General features: G+C 42.8%; 1 protein-coding gene and 1 pseudogene across 2 annotated transcripts in view; both read left to right on the top strand.

Annotated features, from left to right (window-relative positions):
* Positions 1-207: 207 nt before the first annotated feature.
* Rab6 (RAS oncogene family member Rab6) overlaps positions 208-24729 on the top strand; it is a 75299-nt gene continuing 50777 nt past the window's right edge. For both annotated transcript variants that reach the window (XM_080279997.1, XM_080279996.1), the window contains exons 1-2: positions 208-390; positions 13707-13765. In XM_080279997.1, coding sequence (XP_080136123.1) covers positions 321-390; positions 13707-13765 — 129 coding nt within the window. In that variant the 5' untranslated portion in view covers positions 208-320. The remainder of the gene's footprint in view (positions 391-13706; positions 13766-24729) is intronic.
* LOC145409724 (5S ribosomal RNA) lies at positions 14694-14813 on the top strand (annotated as a pseudogene).

The following is a 24729-nucleotide window of genomic DNA, read 5'->3' on the forward strand; positions in this document are numbered from 1 at the left end:
GCTGTTTTCTCTCTCTGAAATGAATAAAATGAATTGAAGGTAGCAAGACTGAAACACAAAATAAGTAATCGGCCTGAAGGATTAACGAGCTTCAACCCCGGCATTAAAGGAAGTTGTCGTGTGATGGGTGTGGGGTACCGTAGTGCCGGTGGTGCCACCTGGCGGCCGAGTGTTCCTCTTGACATTTCACCGGAAGTCGGGCGAGTCAGTACGTGGCGGTGGTCCGTTGTGTTGGTGCTTCCCGATCAGTTGCTTTTCTTGTGGTTCCGACCCGCTGAGGGTACTGGGACAAAATTTACCTCATAACTCAAGATAATAGCATGTCCATGTCGGGCGAATTTGGAAACCCGTTGAGGAAATTCAAGCTCGTCTTCCTGGGCGAGCAGAGCGGTAAGTAGTGGGCGAGTGAGTGCATAGCTGACCTCTGAGCTGTCAGGGAGAGCCGCTGGAGCATGTGGGGACCTTTAATATTACATAAATGACCATAGAATTGCCCCTAAGGTGACCCATATCCTGACAGGGGCGGGGTGGCACTGGTGAGGGCGTGGGGACGTGGCATTGATTTTAGGTGAATCAGCTGGGTGGGGGCGCAGGGGTGGAGGGGGAGCAGACAGTGGCGGATCCAGAGGGGGGTATTGGCTATCTGGACCTCCCCCTCCCCCTTTTTTCACCATGGGTCATTTTTATCCCGCAACAAGTACAGAGAATCACTGAATGGGGCACGAGGGTGTAAGGGCTAGGCAGTGGCAGATCCATAGGTGGGGCTTTGTTTGGCTACAGTTCACAACCCCCTCCATTTTTTTTATTTTTTTTAATGTATGACAATGTTTTTTGCTGTTAAATAGAAAGGGTACATCTCTGGCACTTCCCTTTTTGCAGTTAGATCGGTATTTCATGATGGCTGGGTAAGAGAGTCATCATTAACCTTGTCACTGTGATGGGGTTGTTTCAAGAGTACTGATGTAGTTTCGCTTCATAATTTGGTATGATTTATTAGTTACTGATTCATCATTTTTTAAACATTATTTGACTGAATAAGGGGACTTCTCTTTTATTTTTTTCCATCGCAGTTGCTTTGTTTAGTTTTGGGGACATACTGTAGTGGATATGGAGGGGAGGGCAGGAATTTCCAACACCTAGTTCCATGAGTCATTGAATCTGTTATTAAAAGAAAAAAAAAAAAAGTTAGGTTAGATTTGGCCATTTTGTTGTGCAGTAAATGGAGCTATGACTTGAAGAAACCCCCTCCCCACTTTCCATATCTGCTAAGTAGCAACGTGCAGCATTTGCAGCAAGTCACCAGAGTAGAGCACCCAGATTTGGTCTCATGATATTAAAACACACAGTAAAAATGGGTAAGCAGCATGGATTGATGAGAATTATTACCTTATAAGTTTACTAAAATTGCCTTGAGCTAGTAAAAGCAGAATATAAAGTAGGTTACATTACCAAAAGTGTTATCCTGTAGAGTACAAGAATCCACTGCAGTACTGTACAGAGTTGTATAGAACAATGTGAAGGTGTTCAGAACAAGATAGGTATCAAATGTGAAAAGGTTAGTCAAGCAGTGTATATTTACCATTGTTTCCCTGCAACAAGTATACCAAATTATTGAATGTGCAGCATCACAGGGGTGAAGGGGGTGCAGGTAGTGGTAAACCTGGTAAGGAGGGGGGGAATCAGGAAGATTGGACCTCCCCTCTCTCATCTGTGGCCATTTATTTTATGCAACAGGTATATGGAGTTTTTGGATTAGAAATAACAAAACTGATGCCTGTTTTAACTTTAGTTATTGTATAAATTTGACCTTATTGATGAAGCTTTGTATATTTGTGGTGTATGGCTATAAAACTGATATAATTCCCATTTTTATTATGATTGCCAGTAGATGTTTTTGTTTTCCATAGGAGTGGCTTTTTGTACGGTAAAAATCCCAAACACTTTGACTCCATTTCGCACTGTTAGAAATGTATGATGACCATTGAACAATGTGATCTTTGTAGTGGTTTTATGTAATGTAAATGTTAACTCTTTAGTCCAGGTGCATACAGGTATTTTATTTATATTTTATTCTTACCAGCTTCATCTGGTATTAGTCATCAGAGAATCAAGTCAGAAGGCTAAATATTGTATGTATCTAAGGTCACAGACACACCGGCAGCTGGAGGGAATGGACAGATGTGGGTGAGAGTATTTGCAGTGCTGTAGTTGGATATCCATATGAGTGACCACACTGGTAGCAGGCAGGAGCAGGTGAGAACACATGCCCAAATGAGAAAAGCTGACGGTTACTTTTCCTGCCCCAGACTGTGTGGGCAGTGACATAATAGGATATTGGGCAGGTCATAGCTAATGTTTTGCTCACTGTACTTGGAATGTTCACGTACCAAGCAGAGTGACAAGGCATTTTTTACACTGCACTGAAAGAGGAGTTGAGAAAAATCTAGGTTTCTGGTAGCTATGGTCATTTAAGCACTCCAGCCTGACTTCATGCCTGTGCACTTTTAGTATGCCCATGAGCTTTCCCCATATTTCAGAGTATCTTAAATCATACATAAGTCTACTGACAGTTGTTGTTGATGTTCAAACCCTGATCTGTCTGGTCAAGCTGACCTGTTAACCTTAGACAAGCAACCCCCTCTGCCCTGGGCCATCTTGTGCAGTGAATTGGCGTTCCCTTGCAGCAGACAGAGCCTCACCATAGTGAGGTGTGGGGAAGAGTCTGGAACATTGGTTCCTGGATGGATGCAGCATGTGTGTTTCTCCAACGAGTTTAACAGAGACAGTATGGTAGTCTCCACATCACCCCATTATTTGGTTACATGGTTACTGCCCAACAATGTACTGTAAATGGTTTCCTAGGTTAAAGGAAATCATATGGCTTGTCACACAGTGTAGAGCCACTTGAAGTGGAAAGAAGAGTAATAAAAATGTACAGGAAAGATGGAACAGGAAGAGACAAGGGCAGACACAGAAAAAGACTAATAAAAGGAAAGGAAGAAGTAAACATCAGTACATCATGTGAGTGGATGATGATCGCCACCACCTACTGCCATTCTCTTGATAAGAAAAATCTTAAACCATACATAACTTTATTGATAGTAAAAGCAAAGAGCATCATACACCATCTTGAAAGGGTTAAGATGGCAAAATTTCATACCCATTCAATATTATTGACAAATTTCCTTGTTTGATTTTGCTGGCCACCTCCGCACTATTCAGGTTATGTAAAACTTATTGAACTGGAGAGGCTGGATAGAGCCTTTAGTAATTCCTTCTCTGCTAGTTATAATACTAGGGGTGAATAAAATTGTCTGGAGGGAGGAAGAAATAAACTAATGTCCTGATAGTGAAGAGGTTAATATATGATGTACCAGTTATTAGTTATAATTTTAAGTTTTGTCAAGAACTGTTACCGTACCTGGTAAATTTTTGTCGCGTGCAACTTTATATCTATTTGTTCATTCCTGTGTCATTGATGAATTTGTTGTTTTGTACAGCCATGGAATCTGGAGATTTTCATTTGCAAGTTGACCTATGATATTTTACCAGGGCCTGGGATAGACACCTTGGGGCCCTGGTGTATGAACCCCCTCACGGTTCAGCCTGAACAGACAGACCTCCCCTCCAAGTAAAACAGAAAATTGTTAGGTCAGACAAAGCTTTCTATTCATCTTGTTTCAAGTGTTGTTGCTAGAGGTAGGTTACAAACTGTATAGTAATGTAGGCCTACTGACAAATATTTAGCTACTAAATATCAACACACTGGCTTGCTTTCCAGGCATCCCCCTGGGCCTGGACCCTGGTGCTTTGGTAACATTAACATCCTCCCTCACCTATTCCCTATATCTCACATTGTATGGTACTAACTTTCTGAGTAATTGCAATAGTGAAATATTCATTGAACTACAGTATTACGCAGGTGCCAGTGGAGCAAAGTGGTGCGGGAATAAACATTGGAGGATAGGCTTAAGTTAGGTTAGTTGTGTACAGGGTAGATTTGGATAAGTTAGTAGATTGAGTAAGATTTGTTGGCTAGGAGGTGGGCAGTATGCAGAAATTAAGGTAAAAATAAATTAGTGAACTTATAAAAAAGCACCAGAAAAACATATGGTAAAACAAAAATAAATAAATAAAAAAATAAAGTACAGTATAAAATCCCAGACAGACCCTGTCAATAGTGAGTCATGAGGGTGGGGATGGGGCCATAGGAGGGGGGTATACCTGGCTCAGTGCTCGTTTTTTGTGTTGTGCCTGTGTGCTTTTTTCTTCTTCCTTTCTGAATTGTTTCAGTTAATATTTCTTTAGTTTTTAGTATGTCTTATGCCTTCATCTAAATTAGGTTTGATCAGGGTAACATTGAGTACCGTAAGTTGTTTTTTAGTGTCGGGCGTGGAGATCAAGGCCAAACTATAGGCAAGAGGAGGAGGAAGGTGATTCCTTCTTTTGTTTTAAGAGTGAACATTGTTGTACCACATTAAAAGCAAAAGAAAATAAATCTAGAAAAAAAATTTAAGGTATCCAAAAGTGGAAACAGATGGAATTGATTAAATGAACGTTTACCATTATCTGAGCTTGGGTTGCAGGAAAAAGTTTGGCTATGTACCATGCCATTTTGGGCACTCTCATATGACAGTTAACTTTCCCTTCTTGCCTTTTTGCATGTTTTATTGTTTTACTCACACCCTTTTATAGTTGATAGGGCTAAATAGAGTTGCTGTTAAACTGATTTAAGGTGGGGAGAGAGATAACACATTGCCAGTTTCTGCATGATAGAATCTTAAGTCTTTCAGAAGTCAGAGTGCTTTGAAGATCAGGTTAGGAAGCAGTGATAGCTATGAGGTAAATAACTCATTTTGAAGTTGATCAGACCCACAGAATAGAAAATGAAAGTAAACCTACACTCTTCTGAAAATTAAGAACTGCGGTCAAAGAAAAATTGGAGCTCCAGTACAGCATTAAGTGTAGGTGTAGGAAAAAGTACTGTTCATTATTTAAAGCACATCCTGATTCTGGGTTACAGAAACATCAGTGACAAACTAAAGGAGACTACCGGTATCTATCTGTCTATAGCCAGCCAGTTGCCATAGGGCCTAATCCCGTAAGGTGTGGCCGTTTGTCTTTGAGTTAGTGGTTTTACAGGGAGGGACACTAACCCTCCGCCAACCCACTTGCTGACACATAGGGAACACGTATGAGTTGCTTATATGGTTAGGCCTACCACCCAGTGTTGTAAATGGTTTCCTGGCATCCAGGAAATGATTAGGCTTGTTACTCAGTGTAAAGCCACCCAAAAAGGAAAAAAAGAGTAATAAGTGACAGGAAAGATGGGAGAAATAAGAAGAGAGGAGGGCAGACACAGAGAAAGAATGATAAAGATGAAGGAAGAAGTAGGCAGCATTACATACAGTGAGTGGGTGATGGTCACCACCACCTACCACACTAAAGGAGACATGATGATAATTCAAGCATTTATATAACTGAAAAGTTAGGGACACCTTTATTGCCTTTGAGATTTTTAATTATTGTAGTAGGTGGTGGTGACCATCATCCACTCACTTGATGTAGTGCTTCCTGCTTCTTCCTTAGCCTTTATCATTCTTTTTCTGTGCCTGTCTTCCTCTCTTCTTATTTCTCCCATCTTTCGTGTCACTTCTTATTGCTTTTATTTCCTTTACAGGTGGCTTTACATTGAGTGACAAGCCAAATGGTTTCCTGTAAGCCAGGAAACCATTTACAACGCTGGATGGTAACCATATAACCAAACCATACGTGCTCCCTACGTGTCAACAAGTGGGTTGGTGGAGGGTTAGTGCCCCTCCCCGTAAAACAAATAACTCAAAGTCAAATGGCCACCCCTTACGGGATTGTGGTGTCTGGCAATAGATAGATTTATTTTTAACGAACTGAGCTAGCACCATTCTTTTCTTAAATGGAAGCCATGATACTCTAAATTTCTTCCAGCATGCAAGTATGCCCAGTTGTATAACTGAACTCCAGTGGTACTAGCCATAAAGAACTGAACGTTAGCCATAAACGTACTGCAATACAGGAATTTGACAGATGGCATTGTAACTTTTTCTGCCTTTCTTCTGTATACAGGTACTTTGATGATTAACCCCTAAAGCGCGGCCAATGGACAGCCGACCCCGCCCCCCCACCGGGTGGCGGGGTTGTATCGCAGTCTGAGTACCTGTAGGAAAATATTAGCCAAAAATCAGAGATTAACCCTAGAACATTATACTTGGTATGGCAGATAGTACTTACATTCAGCTTTCTCCAGAGACAGGTGTTGAGCCTTCGTGGACTACCCAAGGACTAGTGGAGACTTGCAAAGTTGGGTAACCAAATCTTCACTTTCACACCTCCAGCAACCTGGTTTCCCCTCTACCACAGCCTCATTCTGTCACAGTAAACTTTGTACTACAACGTACAGGTAGTTTGGAATCCGTATTTGTACAATAAGCACTGAAAATAAGGCTAACATCAACGAAGTGTACGGCCGACATGCAGTGCGGCGGCGGTCTTCCAGTCACTCAACAAACATTTCCATTTTCACAGCTAAAAACACGTATACTACATTATTTTCAATCATATTACTTCCCAAAAGATCACCGTGGCGCGCTTTTTATTCTGCCTTACGCCCGTCACTTTATTCTCGTTCCTGTCGGCCGCTCGCACTGACTCGGAAGAGCTAGAACTCGCCATAATGTCACTTTGAAAGCCTGTGGTAAATGATGCTAAACAGGGGCAAACCACGCGAAAAAAAGCTAGTGTGACAACTAGGGAAACAAGCGTTTCCTATTAGCATAAACTGCTTGTGAGAGAAGAGCGCAGATTTACAGTTCTGAGCAGTCAGAGCGCTGCCATATATCACAGCCAGGCTGGCCGGGCCGTGGTGGGGGGGGGAGGGGGGAAAAACACGATACTTGGCAACAACGGAGGTCAGTAGTACAAAGGTAAAGTATGCTAATTGTAGCTAAAGGGTGGTGGTACTGATAGACAGTACCAGCTGGAACATCCTTGCCTGCGTTTATTCAAAATTAACTCAAATCGCAAACGTGATGATCCACCGTTATGTCCTTTTTGGCGAGCGTCGCAAACGCGACGACCTGCGCTTTAGGGGTTAATACTGGCGTACAGTATTTGCAATAAATTTGAATGATATCATATCGTCAAGTCTGAAAGGTAGTACCACAACACAGTAGTGAAAAAGATTTCATGGGAGTGATAGAGCAACACTGCAAACAGTACTGTGCCCTGGATGATGACCTTTCAAACCCTCTTGCCTAGTCTTGCCTTCTGAAGGCCAGCAGGTCCCCACTGAGGGTGTGACCACTACTGCTGACACAGGTGCTCCATTATTATTATTGATATTATTATTATTGTTATTATTATTGTTGTTGTTATTCTTCTTCTTCTTATTATTATTATTAATATTATTTATATTATTTATAATTATTATAATAATAATAATAATTATTATTATTATTATTATTGTTGTCATTGCTGTGTTTTTTCTTTCCACTTTTGTATGTCTTCTTTCCTTGTGTTGTGGATTGTATTTCATTCTGTCTTTAACTATCTATCTCTTGCCAGATGCCTTTAACGTGCTTGGAAAATCAAGGTCACGATGATGATGATTAGTATTGCTTATTGTTATTGTTATTATTATTATTATTATTATTATTACTATTATTACTGTTACTACCGTTATTATAATTATTATTATTATTTGTTAGTTTAATATTGGTGTTTCATTTTGGTGCAAGCATTATTGTGGAATATATTTGCTGTGTGGTGTAGGAAGGGTTCTGAACTAGAAAGAATGATGATACAGAAGATAAGTCAGATACAGTATCAGATTGCTGGTGACTGATGAGCATGCGGTGTCTGGCATGGTAAGGGGTGTGTGGCCCAGATGCTGGCAGTCAGGAAGTTAGCTAGTGGAGGAGAGGAAGCGTTGAGAGGGACTTGGGTGTGGCATTTATGGATTCAGAAAAAGTGTAGGACAAGGTGAACAAGGATGGATTATGGTATGGAAGATATTTTTATATGTTTATAGTATTTATTTATGTAACTATATTTGTTACCTTTATTTTATTTATATATTTATTTATTTTTTTACATACTGGAATATGGTGTGTGGAAGGAAGAGAAGACGGAGGGGGGTGCAAGGAACAGCGTGGTGGACTGAAGAGGTGAAACAGGCTGTGGCACAAAAGAAGAAAGCATACAATGAATGGATGAGGAATAGGGGCATGGTAGAGGTTGAGAGGCGGAAGAGAGAGTTATATGTAGAAAGAAAGAGAGAGGTGAAAAGATTAGTAAGAGAGAGTAAGAAGAGAGTGGATGAGGAATTTGGAAGGAATTTGAGTGTAAAGTGGAGGGACTGTAAGAAAATGTTCTGGAGAGAGGTGAAAAGAGTAAGACAGGGTGGAAGTGAAGTTAGCAGGGGAGTGAAAGATAAAAATGGTAGATTACTAGTGGAGAAGGGAGAAAAAGTGAGCAGATGGAGAGAACACTTTAAGGAATTGTTGAACGTGGAGGATGGAAGTAATGCGAGTATAAGTGGCTGGGGAATGGCTGGGAGAAGGAGGGAGGTGAGAAGACAGGAAGAAATCAGTAGGATAGAAGTTGTGGAAGCAATGAAGAAAGTTAAATCAGGGAAAGCCCCAGGAATTGATGGAGTGTGTGGTGAAATGCTGATGCATGGGGGAGAGATAGTAGTAGAATGGATGTGGAAGATGTGCAGATTGGCCTGGGAGGAAGGTAGAGTCCCGGAGGATTGGAAGTCAGGTATAATTATTCCCTTGTACAAAGAAAAAGGGGAAAAAGAAGTGTGTGGTAATCATAGGGGCATTTGTCTTCTTAGTATAATAGGAAAAGTGTATGGTAGGATACTTATTGACAGAGTTAGAGAAAGAACAGAGGAATTAGTTGGAGAAGAACAGGGAGGCTTTAGGAAGGGAAAAGGTTGTGTAGATCAGATATTCATTCTCAGATCTTTAGTGGAAAAGTTTCTAGAGAAGGGAAAGAAGTTGTATGCGGCTTTCATGGATTTGGAGAAAGCATATGACAGGGTGGATAGACTAGGATTGTGGAAAGTGTTAAGAATATATGGAGTAGATGGGAAGTTGTTGAATGCTGTGAAGAGTATGTACGATGGTGCGAAGGCTGCAGTGCGTGTGGATGGTGAACTAAGTGAATTTTTCTCTTTGAAAGTTGGGTTGAAACAGGGATGTGTCATGTCTCCATGGTTGGTCAATCTGTACATGGATGGGGTAATAAAAGAGATACAAGGTAGGGTAGTGGATGTTGGAGTGGCCCTGGTGAGAGAGGATAGTGTTTGGAAACTCCCTGTGCTGTGGTTTGCAGATGATACTGTGTTGTTGAGTGAAGATGAAGGGGAGCTGCAAGGCTTGGTGGATGAGTTTGGGAGAGTGTGTAAGAAACGGAATCTAAAGGTGAATGTAGGGAAGAGTAAAGTGATGGTCTTTGAGAGAGGTGAAGTCAGTGAATGTACAGCGAGGTTGGATGGTGAGGAATTGGAAAATGTGAGTACGTTTAAGTACTTGGGTAGTGTGATGAGTAAGGATGGAGGTTTGGAGGGTGAAGTGCTTGAAAGGGTACAGCAGGGAAGAAAGGTTGCTGGTTCTTTGAAAGCAGTGATAAGAAACAGGGAAGTGAGCATGGAAGTGAAAAAGTTACTACATGACAGTATTGTGATACCAACTCTAACGTACGGAAGTGAAGCTTGGATGTTGTTGGAAGGACACAAGTCAAGAGTGAGAGCAGTGGAAATGAGTTATTTAAGAGGAGCCTGTGGAGTCACATGGAGAGACAGGCTGACGAATGAGGATATAAAGGAGCGTTGTGGTGTTGATGTGGATGTGATAGGAAGCGTTATGAGGAACATACTGAGGTGGTTTGGCCATGTGGAGAGGATGGAAGGTGAAAGACTGACGAAGAGAGTGTATGTGAGTGAGGTGGAGGGGGAAAGAAGGAGGGGGAGGCCGAGGATGAGATGGAGGGATGGGGTGGAGAGGTGTATGAGAGAGGGGGGTGTGAGTTGGGAGCAGGGGAGTGAAATGGCGGGGGACAGGGCGACTTGGAGGCGATTTGTTTGTGGCCACCCCAAACGGGACTGAGGCGTCTGGCAATAGAATAGACTTTGGATGGATGTCTCCTGTGAGTGGTTCAGTATCAGTAGCGTTTGAGTGAGACCAAGTTTGTTGTCCCCATGGTTATTAAGTACAGTACTCATATATGAGGAGTATGTATGGATGTGTGTAAGAGAAAGGTCAAATGAGGTGGATTGAGGAGTGAAGGTGGTGATCAGTGATGTGGGATGAAATGTCACAAATCAGAAGTGAAAAGGTGTGAATGGCTAAGTGAATGAATACGTGGTTCTTTTCACTGGTCAGGGTTGATAATGTTGCCCTTTAATTCTTTTCTACTCTTCTCTCTCTATCATACTCCTTACTAAGTAGGAAATTTGGTTAGGATAATTATTTTGTTTTCAATAGCCACCATTTTTGGTCAGGGTCTGAAATACCGTAGCAGTTGATAAAGTTGTGGTAAGGAAATGCTACCAAGCAAAGAATTTAGCATACAGGTAAACCACATGATTTTACAGTATTTTCAGATGAATTGTTTGGATTTCATGTTTGTTTCCAATTTTTAAGCTGCTGCTTGAGTGTGTTAGTAATATTCATGCACCAGTTTTCTTCATTGCTGTTATTGTACCCTATTCTTGTGTTCTTTGAAAAATTTTTACTGTATATATTAAAGCTACCCTCCCTGTAAAACAAATAACTCAGAGTCAAATGGCCACCCTGTATGGGATTATGGCGTCTGGCAATGGATAGATAGATAGTAATCCAGCCTGACCTAAACTGAGTTTCCCACCATTGGCCTTGACCATACATAAAACCACATTTTGATTGCCGGACTGCTCGGATCACGTTTTGTCAGGTAGTGCTGAATTGTCTGAAATGTGATGGGCAGCCTGCTGTGAGGGAAGAGCAGGTTATGTTTGGATTCAGTAGTTTAAAAAAAAAAAAATTACTGATAGATACCTTTCAGCTGTACCTAAGCAATGTTCCTTCCTGTTTCAGTGTGTTTGGTAATTCAAAAAAATTTAAAGTTGAAATTACTGCAGTGTTATGGTAGCTGGTGTGGTAGTGGACTGTGGTATTTAGCACTGTATTAGAATTTTTTATTTGTGTTCACTCACATCTTAAATGTCGGTACCAACTTGCCCAGCCCTGGGCTCCTGCCCCCCTTCTGGGACAATGTAGGATTGGATGATGGATGGATGTTTTTTCATAAGGTGGCTACATATACCAGTATTGTATCTGACACTGGACCCTTCCCAGGAATACAACTTTAACCCATTAGCTCCCAGGGTTCCTGTGTAAGGGATTGTACAGGAAGGGTACTATGCATACTGCCCTCTGCCTATCAACTAATAGTTGCAAAGTTCATAAATCCATACCCCGGGGTTCCATTCTTTATTAACTTTTGAACATGCCCAGTTCCATCCTGTACTGGAGACACTGGGCACAAATGGGTTAAGCGTGGTACAGTCTCTGAAAGTGCACTGTCTTTGTTTCAGTGTGTTAAGGATAGCAAGATCATTTTTTTTTTTTTTTTAAGGCATTGTGAAGTCATTCATGATCCAGCAGTATGGTTAGATTCAGTAATGTTGTGTATTCCCCCTGGAGGGTGGGATGTTTGTGGAATTCATTTCCTTTGGTGGTTTTAGTAGGATACTGGATGGTCATGGGTGCATGAGAGTCAGACATTGGTTAGTCAGTGTTTACTGTATATGTGGGTCTATGTATCTAAGAGATACAGGGGTCAGTATCCTATATCTACGGTATATCTGGCTACAGTACACAAGTCCTGTTTAGATTTATCATCATCATCATCTTTACCCTTGTTCCCATCTAAAGATAGAGTGAACTCCCATCCAGAAGAAGAAGAAGCCTAAAAGGAAAATTGTTAGTGGCATGCCAGGTGAACTGGGACCACACAGTCATTCACACATCATTCAGATCATCAGAATCCTGGCTCCACCTTATGAGCATAAACATTAGCACAATTTTATAGCATAATATCCCTTATAAATGCACTCCACAAACATCTGTCAGATACTGTAGTCATATCACTGACTATTAAAAAAAGGGTACAATACCATTGTGATGTGCTTCCATACACATTCAATCACTTTGATCTCATCAGTTCCGTAGCTTGATGGGCATCCACATCACATTGTCTTACAGTCTCATTATTCTGTCCATTATCTTCTTGGTCTAACAGTCTCATTATTCTGTCCATTATCTTCTTGGTCTACCATGCCTCACACCTTCAGACTCGCTCACACACGCCCACCTGTCTTCCCACCTTATCTATATCTGTTCTCCATATGATCGTATTTAAACATACTCTGTTCAACCCTGTTAGGTGTCTGCATACTTCTTTACTGTACATTTTTCAAGAACGATGGTTTTGTAACCTTCAGATTTGCTTACAGTAGCTGCTGTATTTAGAATGCTTGCTTTACCACACCTTAAGTACTTTATATGCTCAGTAGTTACCATATAGCTACTTTAGGAATTTCTTTGTCCATGAAGTTATTTTTGAATTGGTTTAATGAAATTGTAGGTATTGCACTGTATTGTGGTAGATTCATGTGTTGGCTCATTATGTAGGAGCATTTATGCTGAATTTGGTTAGTAGGTCACAACTGACAAGATATTTGAAATGATAAGCAACGTTGGGTCTGGTTAGTACTTGGATGGGTGACCGCCTGGGAACACCAGATGCTGTTGGCATTCCTACGTGTCAAGTGGGGTTGGTGGAGGATTAGTGCCCCTCCCTATAAAACAATTAACTCTAAGCCCTTGACCACCCCGTTTGGCATACATGGCGTCTGGCAATGGATGGATGGATGGATGTTACCATTCCTTCCTCTGTAGCTGTGGTGTGTGTGTGGTGTTGTGTTGTGGTGTGTGATATGTGTGCACTCTTGTGGCATAACAGGTAGCTGTTGTGCTGAATACAGATGAGTGGACTTTGTCAGGGTGTTGTGTTGCATTATTTATAACTGTGTTGTACTGTACCATAAGACTGCTGCCACTGACACTGCTTGCTGTTATGATGCTTGCCATAGAAACTTCATTCCTTTGTTTTTGTTTGCACAGCCACTTGCAGTGATGATATTGGCAAGGACATGAATCATTAACATGAGCATTACTAGAATGGTTGCCGTGGAATCCCTAGTGAGCCTTATATCTTCTCAGGGAAGCTTATTGTGTTGGGATTCTTTTCATTGATGTGCAAACCAATCAGCTGTGGAAGTGTACCTTAGTTCCAGGGAATTAATACTACTACTGTCTTACTTACGATAGAGATAGGTGCAGTATGTACTGTAACTAACAGTATCTGCGTTATAATGATGTGATTTCTGTATGTTTGTCTGTTTGTTACTGCAACTCGGCAGAAACAGCGCAACATAGCACAGTTTTTGTTACAGCAAGGATTGAGTGTACAATACAACATATAGGTTGTTGATATTAGTAACTTGTTTTGTCTGGCTGAGCAGACTGTGGTTGCTTTCTGTTCATGCAACTTAATGGCAGTAAGTGTTGATACTGTACCAGTATTAGTCATTAATGGAATTGTTTGTATTGTTTCAGTTGGGAAGACTTCGCTCATCACCAGGTTTATGTATGACTCCTTCGATAACACGTATCAGGTGAGTACACTGACCTTTCCCCTCAGTAATTTAACCTCTTCATTCAAATGACTTTTACTAACACCATGTGATTTTACTAAACTTAGGACAGACATCTCATAGTGCAGGGATTAATGAATAGTGTATCTAACCACCTCACTCTTTAGGAAATCTCTTAAAACTAATATAGTTTCCTGGTGATAGGAGCATGAGAAAATAGTTATCGGACTGAAGAGGTTAATTGTCTTTGTATTATGACCCATTTTGCCACCATGGATGCAGTTTGGTATTTCATTCAGGCTGAGTTCAGACTGTTTTATGGAGTTTTCAATCAGTTAGCTTTTAGAATTTCCCTCAGATGAACAGAATTATGTTGATGGTAGCCTGAGTAAAATATGTGTCCATAGGAAGCTATCCTTATCAATTTTTAGTCTTGTGCCATAATTTTGGAAGGGATGGTTGCAAAAGTGTTAATTGTTGTACTGTATTTCATAATTTTGGTGAGGGTTATACTTTTACGAGGAAAAAAAGAAAATATTTATCCTCAAACTGTCCAGTACCGTATTGTACTGTATTTTAAGTTTTGATTGTGAAGTTTCAAGGATATCAGAGCACTTTATTTTTACTTTTAAGCAAATTACATTGTAAAATGCTTTATGAAGCAACTTTTGGTAGATGAACTTGTTCTGACCTTGTCAGAGCTTTAAGTTGCTGCTGCATTGTAGTATTGTACAGCATTGTATTTAATTTGATTTTAGTGATGGTATGAGAATGTTGTTTACCATTCTGAAGTGTTTGGTTCTCAGTTAGATGTTTATGTGAGAAATATATAAACTGCTGAAGCTTGTGTGTTCGTGCTGTCATTTGGTTTTTATCCTGTGTATGGTATTAATAAGTGTTCTGCTGTTGTTTGTGAAATTGCTGTAATTGAAGCCAGTTTATTGCATAGTGACATGTTCATACCACGTTGAGTACACCGCTTCCCATGCGATCAGCGAAGTTAAGCAACGTTGGGTCTGGTTAGTACTTGGATGGGTGACCGCCTGGGAACACCAGATGCTGTTGGCATCCCTACGTGTCAAGTGGGGTTGGTGGAGGATTAGTGCCCCTCCCTGTAAAACAATTAACTCTAAGCCCTTGGCCACCCCGGTTGGGATACATGGCGTCTGGCAATGAATGAATGAAAAACATGTTCTTAATACGGAAGTACTGTATAGTAGTACTGGTGCTGTATGAGATGCTTACCGTACTAGGCTACTTGAAGGACATTGTCAAAACTAACAGCAGTTTATGCAATAATTGCATTGTTTTCTAAAATATGAGGTTAATTAGAAATGAAATTACGGTATTGTTACAGAGTATGTTTCAAGAAATACTGGTAAAGTAATGACAGTTTATAGTTTTTGAGTTGTTACAGGGTATTTTTCAAGAAATACAGTATTGGGATAGGAATGACAGTTATTCGTTTTTGAATTGTGGTATCAGGATAAAGTGCAGTACAGTAATTGGTCATTGAGGTTAAGAAAGTGTAGTACTGTATAATGAAGAAGAGGGACTACAGAACTAAATACAAGGATTATTGTCCTTTAACTGTATATTTCTGTTTTCAGTCACCGCTTTCACAGCTGCACACAACTCTCTCTCTCTCTCTCTCTCTCTCTTCCCCTGATGTTGTCGTTTCCACACACTATCTAATGTCTTGGTATTCCACTTGTTCACTGCATTAAATACTGTAGTTAACAAAAATGTTCTCTCTGTCTCAAAAGGACCTCACACTGGCACATTACCCTCTGTATTCTGTATTCCTCCATGTTTACTTCCACATTCCTTCATGCCTTCTCTAGCCATCTTCACTTCCTTCCAGAACAGTCTCTTGTTATCCTTCCATTTAAAGTGCCTCTCACACTTGGAACTATTGACTTTCTTATATCAGTCTTTGCTTTTTTTTATGCTTCAGTATTTTTTTTTTTTCCTTCATTTCCCTGCTTTCCAACCATTCCATTAAACCATTCCCATTTTCATTTACCCCTGGCACCTCCATACACCCATTAACCCCTATTTTTCCTTAGCTACATTTAGATCTCGTCTGTGATTATCCTCTTATTCTGGCTGAAAGAATTCATACGTACTTCTATGTCTGCCAAGAAATTGTCTTATTCTCTCCTTACATTGCCAGTATTCTTTCCATCATATGCCAGCCACTTCCCACATATGAATTCAAGCTTTCATTTCCATACAGACAAGTTTTCATGCCACTTCCTTCCATAATCCTTCACTTTATGTATTTATTTATTTTGGAGGGGTTATGTACACACCATCTGTTGCTCTTATTTTCATCACACACACACACACACACACACACACACACACACACACACACACACACACACACACACACACACACACACACACACACACACACACACACACACACACACACACACACACACACACACACACACACACACACACACACACACTTATATCACAGCCTCTCACCATTATCTTTCACTTTACAGAACATGGTTTCTCTCAGTCAGTATACCTCCAGATTCTTATTAACTATCAGAAATTTATAGTATTTCATGTCACTGATCATTCTCCAGACTTTCCATGTTGCAGTTCTGATAAAATTACATGGCCCTTTTAACTTAAGGGTTTGTTGATGTTTTAGTACATTTTATTGTTGGTGTGTTGGTGATGTGACCCTGAACGAGTCTAAAATGCCTCCCACAGTGGCAGTAAACTGTGGGAGATGAGACACATGGTGTGTAGGAAGATATATGTGAGCATCGGCCTGGGATTATCTTAGTAAATATGCAGAAAAATTCCATGACAAGTGTGTTAACTTGAACCATACCCCATGGTATAATCACAGTCCCTTCTTATGACTGTATTAATAATGGTACCAGTATTTCCCAGGTCAGTGTTTACCAGAAGTTAACAGCCTGTAATTAAGTAGAATAAGTTACTGCATCTGTCTATTCACTGTTGTTAGCAATTGAAAAACAGTATTTTGCACTTTGACAGAAGGGAAAAAAGTGTACCACATTTATACTGTAGTTCTTCGTGACCAGCACATATTTTAATGGTAACCTGTTGTGACAGTTCAAAATTTAAGATGGGGTTATGAGAATTTTGTGCCTAGTTAAAGTGAACAGAGTATAATTAAGGTAAATGAATTGTATGGGAAAAGTTGATATTCTAACTTAAAAATGATAATGGTACTGCATCTGTATCGCGCATTAAATATTCCTTTTCCACATAGCTCCACTACGTGTGTATTTGGTCCTGCTTGATAATGAGGTATTAATGTATCGGCCAAGCACTAATGGGAATGAGGGTGCCATTTGCATTTTAGGTCCTCGATGGCACTCACAGGGCGAGAGTAGTCTGTAAGTATGATGAGAGTGGTGGTAGTGATGGTGGGGGTGTTGGTGGTGGTGGTGGTAGAAGTGGATGTGGTGGTGATAGTGGTAGCAGTTGTTATTTAGGTGGTTGTGGTAGTGCTGGTTGTCTTGATGGTAGTGCCAGTGGTTATGGTGGTGGTGATGGTGGTATTGTTGATGGTACCACAGTAGTATTGGTTATGCAGTTGGTGTGGTGGTGGTGGTGGTTGTGGTGTTGGCAGTGGTTGTTATTTAGGTGTGGGTGGTTGTGATGTTGGTTGTCTATCTATCTGTCTATTGCCAGACGCCTTAGTCCCGTATGGGATGGCCACAAACAAATTGCCTCCACGTCGCCCTGTCTCCTGCAATTTCACTGCCCTGCACCCAACTCACACACCCCTCTCTCATATACCTCTCCACTTCATCCCTCCATCTCATCCTCTGCCTCTCCCTCCCTCCCCCCCCTCCACCTCACTCACATACACTCTCCTCGTCAGTCTCTCCCTCCATCCTCTCCACCTGGCCAAACCACCTCAGTGTGTTGGTTGTACTGGTTGTTATATATGTGTTGGTGACTGATTTTGGTGTGTATGGTTGTGGTCATGGTATAGGCAATATGGTACTGGTGTGGTGTACATGTAGTGGTGTTGGTAAAGGTGATAGTGGTTGTGGTGTTGGTGGTATTGGTTGTAGTGTTTTGTTACTGGTAATGGTGTAGGTGGTATGGTGTTGGTGTAGTGTTGGTTATGGTTGTTTTAGTTTTGGTGTAAGGGGATTTGTTGACTGGTGTTAATGGTGTTTGTGGTGTAGGTGCTGGTGGATGGTGATGTTAAAACTGAGAGAGAGAGAGAGCGCCTATGTTGGGTCAGTGGGAAGTAAGGCGCCTGGTGGTGACGTCACATGCAACACTAGTCCGTCTGCAGGAGGGCAATGCGGTCGATACTCCCTCACCTGCATGCATCTCGTTCCTCCTCTCCTTTCCTCCCCCTCCTCCTCCTCCTCTCACGCTTTTCACGCTTACACAGCATCATCATCAGCGTTTCCTCCTCTCCTCTCACGCTTTTCACACTTAAATACCATCATCAGCTTTTCCTCTTCTCCGTTTCTCTTCTCTTTTCTCCTTCTCTTCTCTTCTTGTCTCTTCTTTCTTCTTCCCTCACGCCTGACACTTGCCTGACATCATCCTCTTGTTCTTCCTCTCCTCTCTTTTACGATTCATATTTAGCCAGCATCCTCCTGCTCCTCTCCTCTCCTCTCCTCTCTCATGCTTCACACAGTCAGCGTCATTCTCTTCTCTCCTCTCCCTCTCGCTTCACATCTTCATCATCATCTCTTCTCCACTCATCTGTTACTATCATTCTCTCGTATCACCTCTTCTCAGCACTTCTCTCCTCTCCTCTCTTCTCCATTTCTCCTCTTTCACCTGCATGCATCTCTCTCTCCTCCCTTCACTCTTTGCACATCCTCCTCCTCCTCTTCCGCTGCAATAGAGGGTCGCCTTCACGTAGTGGCACTGACATGACCTGGTGGATGTGCTGCTTGGTTACACACGCCCCTCTAGTGTTTCCCTGTCCCCCAAAAGGAGGATGGTGGACGGCAGGATAGGGGTAACTTAAGCCTGCGGTCCATTGGTTTACGTTCAGATGAGCCTGGGGTTACTACTATTACTACTACTACTACTACTACGACTACGACTACTACTACGACTACTACTACTACTACCTATCTCTCTCTCTCTCTCACATGCCCTGCTATTAAGTAACCTGCCCTTCCTCACTGAGCCCTTCTATAAGACTTGTTCTGACCTCCCCCCCCCCGAGAGAGAGAGAGAGAGAGAGAGAGAGAGAGAGAGAGAGAGAGTGTTTCCGTCTCGCATTGCCTCCCTCCATTCAGTCTAGACATTTCTCTCCGCTTTCTCTCTCTCTCCCCCCTCCTCCTTCCATGTCTCTGTCTCTCCCCTCTTCCAGTCCGCGGCCTCTCTTTCTCCCCTCCCTCCCTACCCTCTCATCCTCCCCTCTCTTTCCCTCCCCTCTCCCCTTCTCTTTCCCTCCCCTCTCTCTCTTTCTCTCCCCTTCTCTTTTCCTTCCCCTCTCCCCTTCTCTTTCCCTCCTCTCTCTCTCTCTCTCTCTCCTTTTTCCCTCCCCCGTCTCCCCTCTTCTTTCTTCCTCCCTTCTTCGTTCCCTCCCCTCTCCCCTTTTCATTTTCCCTGCTCTACCTTCCTGCTTCTCATTTTCCCTCCCCTCCCTCCCCTCTTCCATTTCCCTCCCTCCCCTCTTCCATTTCCCTCCCTCCCCTCTTCCATTTCCCTCCCTCCCTTCATTTTCGCTTCTCTTCCCCCTTCCCTTTTCCCTCCCACCTCTCTTTCACTTCCTTCATCCTTCCCTCTCTCTGTTCCCCTCTCCATCCCCACCCCCGTCTCGTTCCCCCCTCACTCTCTCTCTCTCTCTCTCTCTCCAGCATATTAAATCCCGTAAGTTTTCTGTTCAGTCTAATCTTCCACTTTCTCTTCCTCCTTCTGCACATCGTCCTTCCTTCCTTTCTTCCTTCTTTTCTTCCTTCCTTCCTTCTTACGTATATCCTTCCTTTTCCTGCATACCGTACTTCCGTCCTCCCTTCCTTTCCTTCCTTCCTCCCTTCCTTTCCTTCCTTCCCTCCTTTCCTTCTTTCCTCCCTCCCTCCCTTCCTTTCCTTTCCTTTCTTTCCCTTCCTTCCTTCTTTCTTTTTTCTTTCTTTCCTTCCTTCCTTCCTTCCTTCCTTCTTTCCTTCCTTCCTTCTTTCCTTCCTTCCTTCCTTCCTTCCTTCTTTCCTTCCTTCCTTCTTTCCTTCCTTCTTTCCTTCCTTCCTTCTTTCCTTCCTTCCTTCTTTCCTTCCTTCTTTCCTTCCTTCCTTCTTTCCTTCCTTCCTTCTTTCTTTTTTCTTTCTTTCCTTCCTTCCTTCCTTCTTTCCTTCTTTCCTTCCTTCTTTCCTTCCTTCCTTCCTTCTTTCCTTCCTTCCTCCGTTCCTTCCTTCTTTCCTTCCTTCCTCCGTTCCTTCCTTCTTTCCTTCCTTCCTCCGTTCCTTCCTTCTTTCCTTCCTTCCTTCCTCCGTTCCTTCCTTCTTCCATCCTCCTTTCTTCCTTCATTCCGTCCTTCCTTCTTTCTCCCATCTTTTCTTACGTTTTTTCCTTTTCCTACATACTTCCCTCCTTCGTTCCTTCCTTCTTTCGTTTCTACCTTCCTTCCTTCCTTCCTTCTTTCGTTTCTACCTTCCTTCCTTCCTTCCTCATTTCTTTGTTCTCTTTATTACAGTTTTCTTTTTAATTACACACACACTGTTGACTTAATTATTTTTCTGCTGTCCACGTTCCCTTCTTCCCTCCTTCAACTCTCGTCGCTCCTTCCTCCTTTCCTTCTCGTCACTCCTTCCTCCTTTCCTTCTCGTCACTCCTTCCTCCTTTCCTTCTCGTCGCTCCTTTCTTTCCTTCTCGTCGCTCCTTCCTCCTTTCCTTCTCGCCACTCCTTCCTCCTTTCCTTCTCGTCGCTCCTTCCTTTCCTTCTCGTCGCTCCTTCCTCCTTTCCTTCTCGTCACTCCTTCCTCCTTTCCTTCTCGTCACTCCTTCCTCCTTTCCTTCTCGTCGCTCCTTCCTCCTTTCCTTCTCGTCGCTCCTTCTTCCTTTCCTTCTCGTCACTCATTCCTTCCTTTCTTTCTCGTCACTCCTTCCTCCTTTCCTTGTCGTCAGTCCTTCCTCCTTTCCTTGTCGTCAGTCCTTCCTCCTTTCCTTGTCGTCAGTCCTTCCTCCTTTCCTTGTCGTCAGTCCTTCCTCCTTTCCTTGTCGTCAGTCCTTCCTCCTTTCCTTCCCGTCACTCCTTCCTTCCTTTCCTTCCCGTCACTCCTTCCTTCCTTTCCTTCCCGTCACTCCTTCCTTCCTTTCCTTCCCGTCACTCCTTCCTTTCCTTCGTCACTCCTTCCTTCCTTTCCTTCTCGTCATTCCTTCCTTTCCTTCCTTTCCTTCCCGTCACTCCTTCCTTTCCTTCCTTTCCTTCTCGTCACTCCTTCCTCCTTTCCTTCTCGTCACTCCTTCCTCCTTTCCTTCTCGTCACTCCTTCCTCCTTTCCTTCTCGTCACTCCTTCCTCCTTTCCTTCTCGTCACTCCTTCCTCCTTTCCTTCTCGTCACTCCTTCCTTCCTTTCCTTCCCGTCACTCCTTCCTTTCCTTCCTTTCCTTCCCGTCACTCCTTCCTTTCCTTCCTTTCCTTCCCGTCACTCCTTCCTCTCCTTCCTTTCCTTCTCGTCACTCCTTCCTTCCTTTCCTTCTCGTCACTCCTTCCTCCTTTCCTTCTCGTCAGTCCTTCCTCCTTTCCTTCTCGTCAGTCCTTCCTCCTTTCCTTCTCGTCAGTCCTTCCTCCTTTCCTTCTCGTCAGTCCTTCCTCCTTTCCTTCTCGTCAGTCCTTCCTCCTTTCCTTCTCGTCAGTCCTTCCTCCTTTCCTTCTCGTCACTCCTTCCTTCCTTCCCTCCCAGATTTTCTCATCTTTATCGTTTTCTCTTCGGATCATGACAATGTCTCCATTTTCTTTAACTTCCTTATTCCCGTCCTTCTTCCATGATTCTCTCTCTCTCTCTCTCTCTCTCCCTTTAAACATCCTTGTACCTCCTCATCGACGACCTCTTTTTCCTCGCTTTCTTCACTTTGCCAAAATCCCCAATCCCCCCCCCCCCTTCATTTCCAGACAGACTTTTTTTTTTTTTTTTCGGTCATTCCCTCCTTTCCTCCATGCCTCCCCGCCCTCCACCTCTCCTTCCCTCCCTCCCTCCATCTCTCCTTCCCTCCCTCCCTCCATCTCTCCTTCCCTCCCTCCCTCCTTCCCTCCCGCCACTTCCTTTCCTCCTCCTCCTCCTTCTCTTTCCTCCCTCTCTTGAGACTCCTTCCCCGCGTCTCCTTCCTCCCCTCCTCATCATCACACTCAGTCTTCCTCCGGTTTCTTTTCTCACATTTCCTCCTCCTTTGTTTCCTTGTCTCTTCCTCCTGTGTTTCCTTCTCTCCTCCTCCTTTGTTTCCTCCCGCTCTTCCCTCTTTATTTCCTCCTCCTCCTCCTCCTCTTCTTTAGTTTCCTCCTCTTCCTCCTTAGTTACCTTCTCCTCCATTCCTCACTCTTTCTCGAGTTCCTTGTCCTCTCTCTCTTGAAGCTTCTTTCCTCTCTTTCCTCCTCCTCCTCCTTCCATACTCAGCATTCTTTTCCTTTCATTTTTCCTCATTCAGTACTACTTTTTTTCCCCCTCTCAGTTGTCCCTCTTGTCTGGCCGATATTTTCTTCCCTTCTTCCTGTCTTCTCCTCTTTCCCTTCTTCCTGTCTTCTCCTCTTTCCCTTCTTCCTGTCTTCTCTCCCCCTTCCCTTCTTTCTGTCTTTTCCTCCTTCCCTTCTTGTCCTCTCCTCCTTCCCTTGTTCCCTTCTTCCTGTCTTCTCCTTGTTCCCTTCTCCCTGTCGTCTCTCCCTTCTTCCAGTCTTCTCTTCCTTCTCTTCTCCTCCTCCTTCCCCTCTTCCTATCTTCTTCTTCCCTTCTTCCTGTCTTCTCTTTCCCTTCCTCCTATCTTCTCCTCCTTTCTTTCTTCCTGTCTTCTCATATTCTCAGTCCCATTCTCTTCCTTATCCTCGTTATCCCGTTATCCTCCTCTTCCTCCTCCTTTCTGTCAACCTCTTCTTTACCTTCTGTTCCTCATCTTTTTTTTTTCTTTTTCTGTCATGCCTCTTCTGTCTCTTACCATTTTTCGTCTCTTCTTCAGTATCATATATCCTGTCTTCTTCATTTCCTCCTCCTCCTCCTCCTCCTCCTCCTCCTCCTTGATATCACCCTCACGAATGACCGCACCTTTCCTCTTTTTCCCCCCACTTCCTCTTATCTGTCCTCGTTCATTCCTCTCTCCTTCCTCCCAATATCGTCTTTCTTTCCTAATATTTTCTTCGATGTCATTCCTATATTTCTCTTCCTCTTGTTTTCTTTTCTTCCCTCCTCTTAATTTCCTCTCCTCCTTAATCGTTTCCTTCTTTCTTCATCATTTCTCTTTTATTCGTCTGGTTTTTCTTTATTTTTCGTATCTCCTGTGTCATTCCTGTATCCTCTTCCTCTTATACTCCTGTTTTCTTTATTCCTCTTGACTTCCTCTCCTTCCTACTACTAGTTTCTCCTGATTTCGTCCTCATCTCTTCTCTTTTTCATTCTTGTAACTATTCCCTATTTTTATACACTATCTTTACTGTATTCCTCTTTATCCTCTTGTACTCTTGTTTCCTTCCTCTTAATTTCCTCCTCCTGACTAGTTTCCTCTTTCACCTCTTCTCTTTTATTTTGTAGTTATTCCCTTTTTTTATCTATTTCCTGACTGTATTCCTCTTTTCCTCTTGTACTCTTGTTTCCTTCCTCTTGATTTCCTCCTTACTAGTTTCCCCTTTCTTCATCTCTTCTCTTTTTCATTCTTGTAGTTATTTCCTATTTTATTTTCCTTTGTGTCGTGTTTTCCTGCCTTCGCTTCTTCCCCACTGATTTTAACTCCTTTGACTCACCTCTTGTCTGCTTCTTATTTCCCTTCTTTATCTTCTTTATTTTTCTTTACAGTTTCCCCTCCTCCCTCTCTCTCTCTCTCTCTCTCTCTCTCTCTCTCTCTCCTCGCCTATTCATTCCGACCAGCCCTTCTTCAGCCTCTTAAGTGCCCCGTCTTTCTCCAAACACCATCTCCTTTTATTTCATCCCCTGTATAAACACCACACACACACACACACACACACACACACACACACACACACACACACACACACACACACACACTGTTTATTGGAAGCGTTGAAAAATATAACCTGAAACGGTTTACCAAATGAGAGACTGACTAGGAGAGTGTATGTGAGTGAGATGGAGGGGGAGGGTGTAGACCAACGATGAGATGGAGGGTAGGATTGGTGAGGTATGTGAGAGAGAGGAGGAAGAGTCGGAGGGAGGGCAGTCAAATGGCAGAGTACAAGACGACATGGAGGCGATTTGTTTTTGGCTACTTACGAGATTATGGGGCCTGGCGAAAGATGCCTACATAGATAGATTGTGTGTGTGTGTGTGTGTGTGTGTGTGCTTGCGTCTTGTGTATTGATTGTAGCTAACCCATATAATGCATCCCCCCCCCCCCGCTGTACCACCTCCGTTTTCTTTAAGCCTGTATCCCTCACTAACCTAAATACAAAGCTCACATACTGGTATCCTTATGTAGCCTTTAATATGTTTGTGTAATTCGTGTGTGTATATGACTAAGTTTCTCTCTCTCTCTCTCTCCCCTGAACGGACAAACGAAGACATTTAAACCGTTTCTTCATGAATATAGACATGGGTGATTTGGGTGTGTGTGTGTGTAATTCACCGGGTCGGTCAGGATCACTTGATGGTCGTGATCGTCAGCTTTTACCCTCCCGGAAGGGAGCTGAGAGCTCATATAGTCCGATCTAACGGCAAGGCTGTGACCTTCACACAAGCACACACCCGTCCCCTTGCTCAAGGGGGACAGTAACCACCCACTTCGTCAGTTAAACTTTTCGCAACCTGAGCGAGGCGCGAACTCCCGTCCACCAGTTGGCAAGCGAGA

This window comes from Coenobita brevimanus, chromosome 82, assembly GCF_032717465.1.
Source record: "Coenobita brevimanus isolate Jiangsu-jjx chromosome 82, ASM3271746v2, whole genome shotgun sequence".
NCBI classification, from domain to species: Eukaryota; Metazoa; Arthropoda; class Malacostraca; order Decapoda; family Coenobitidae; genus Coenobita; species Coenobita brevimanus.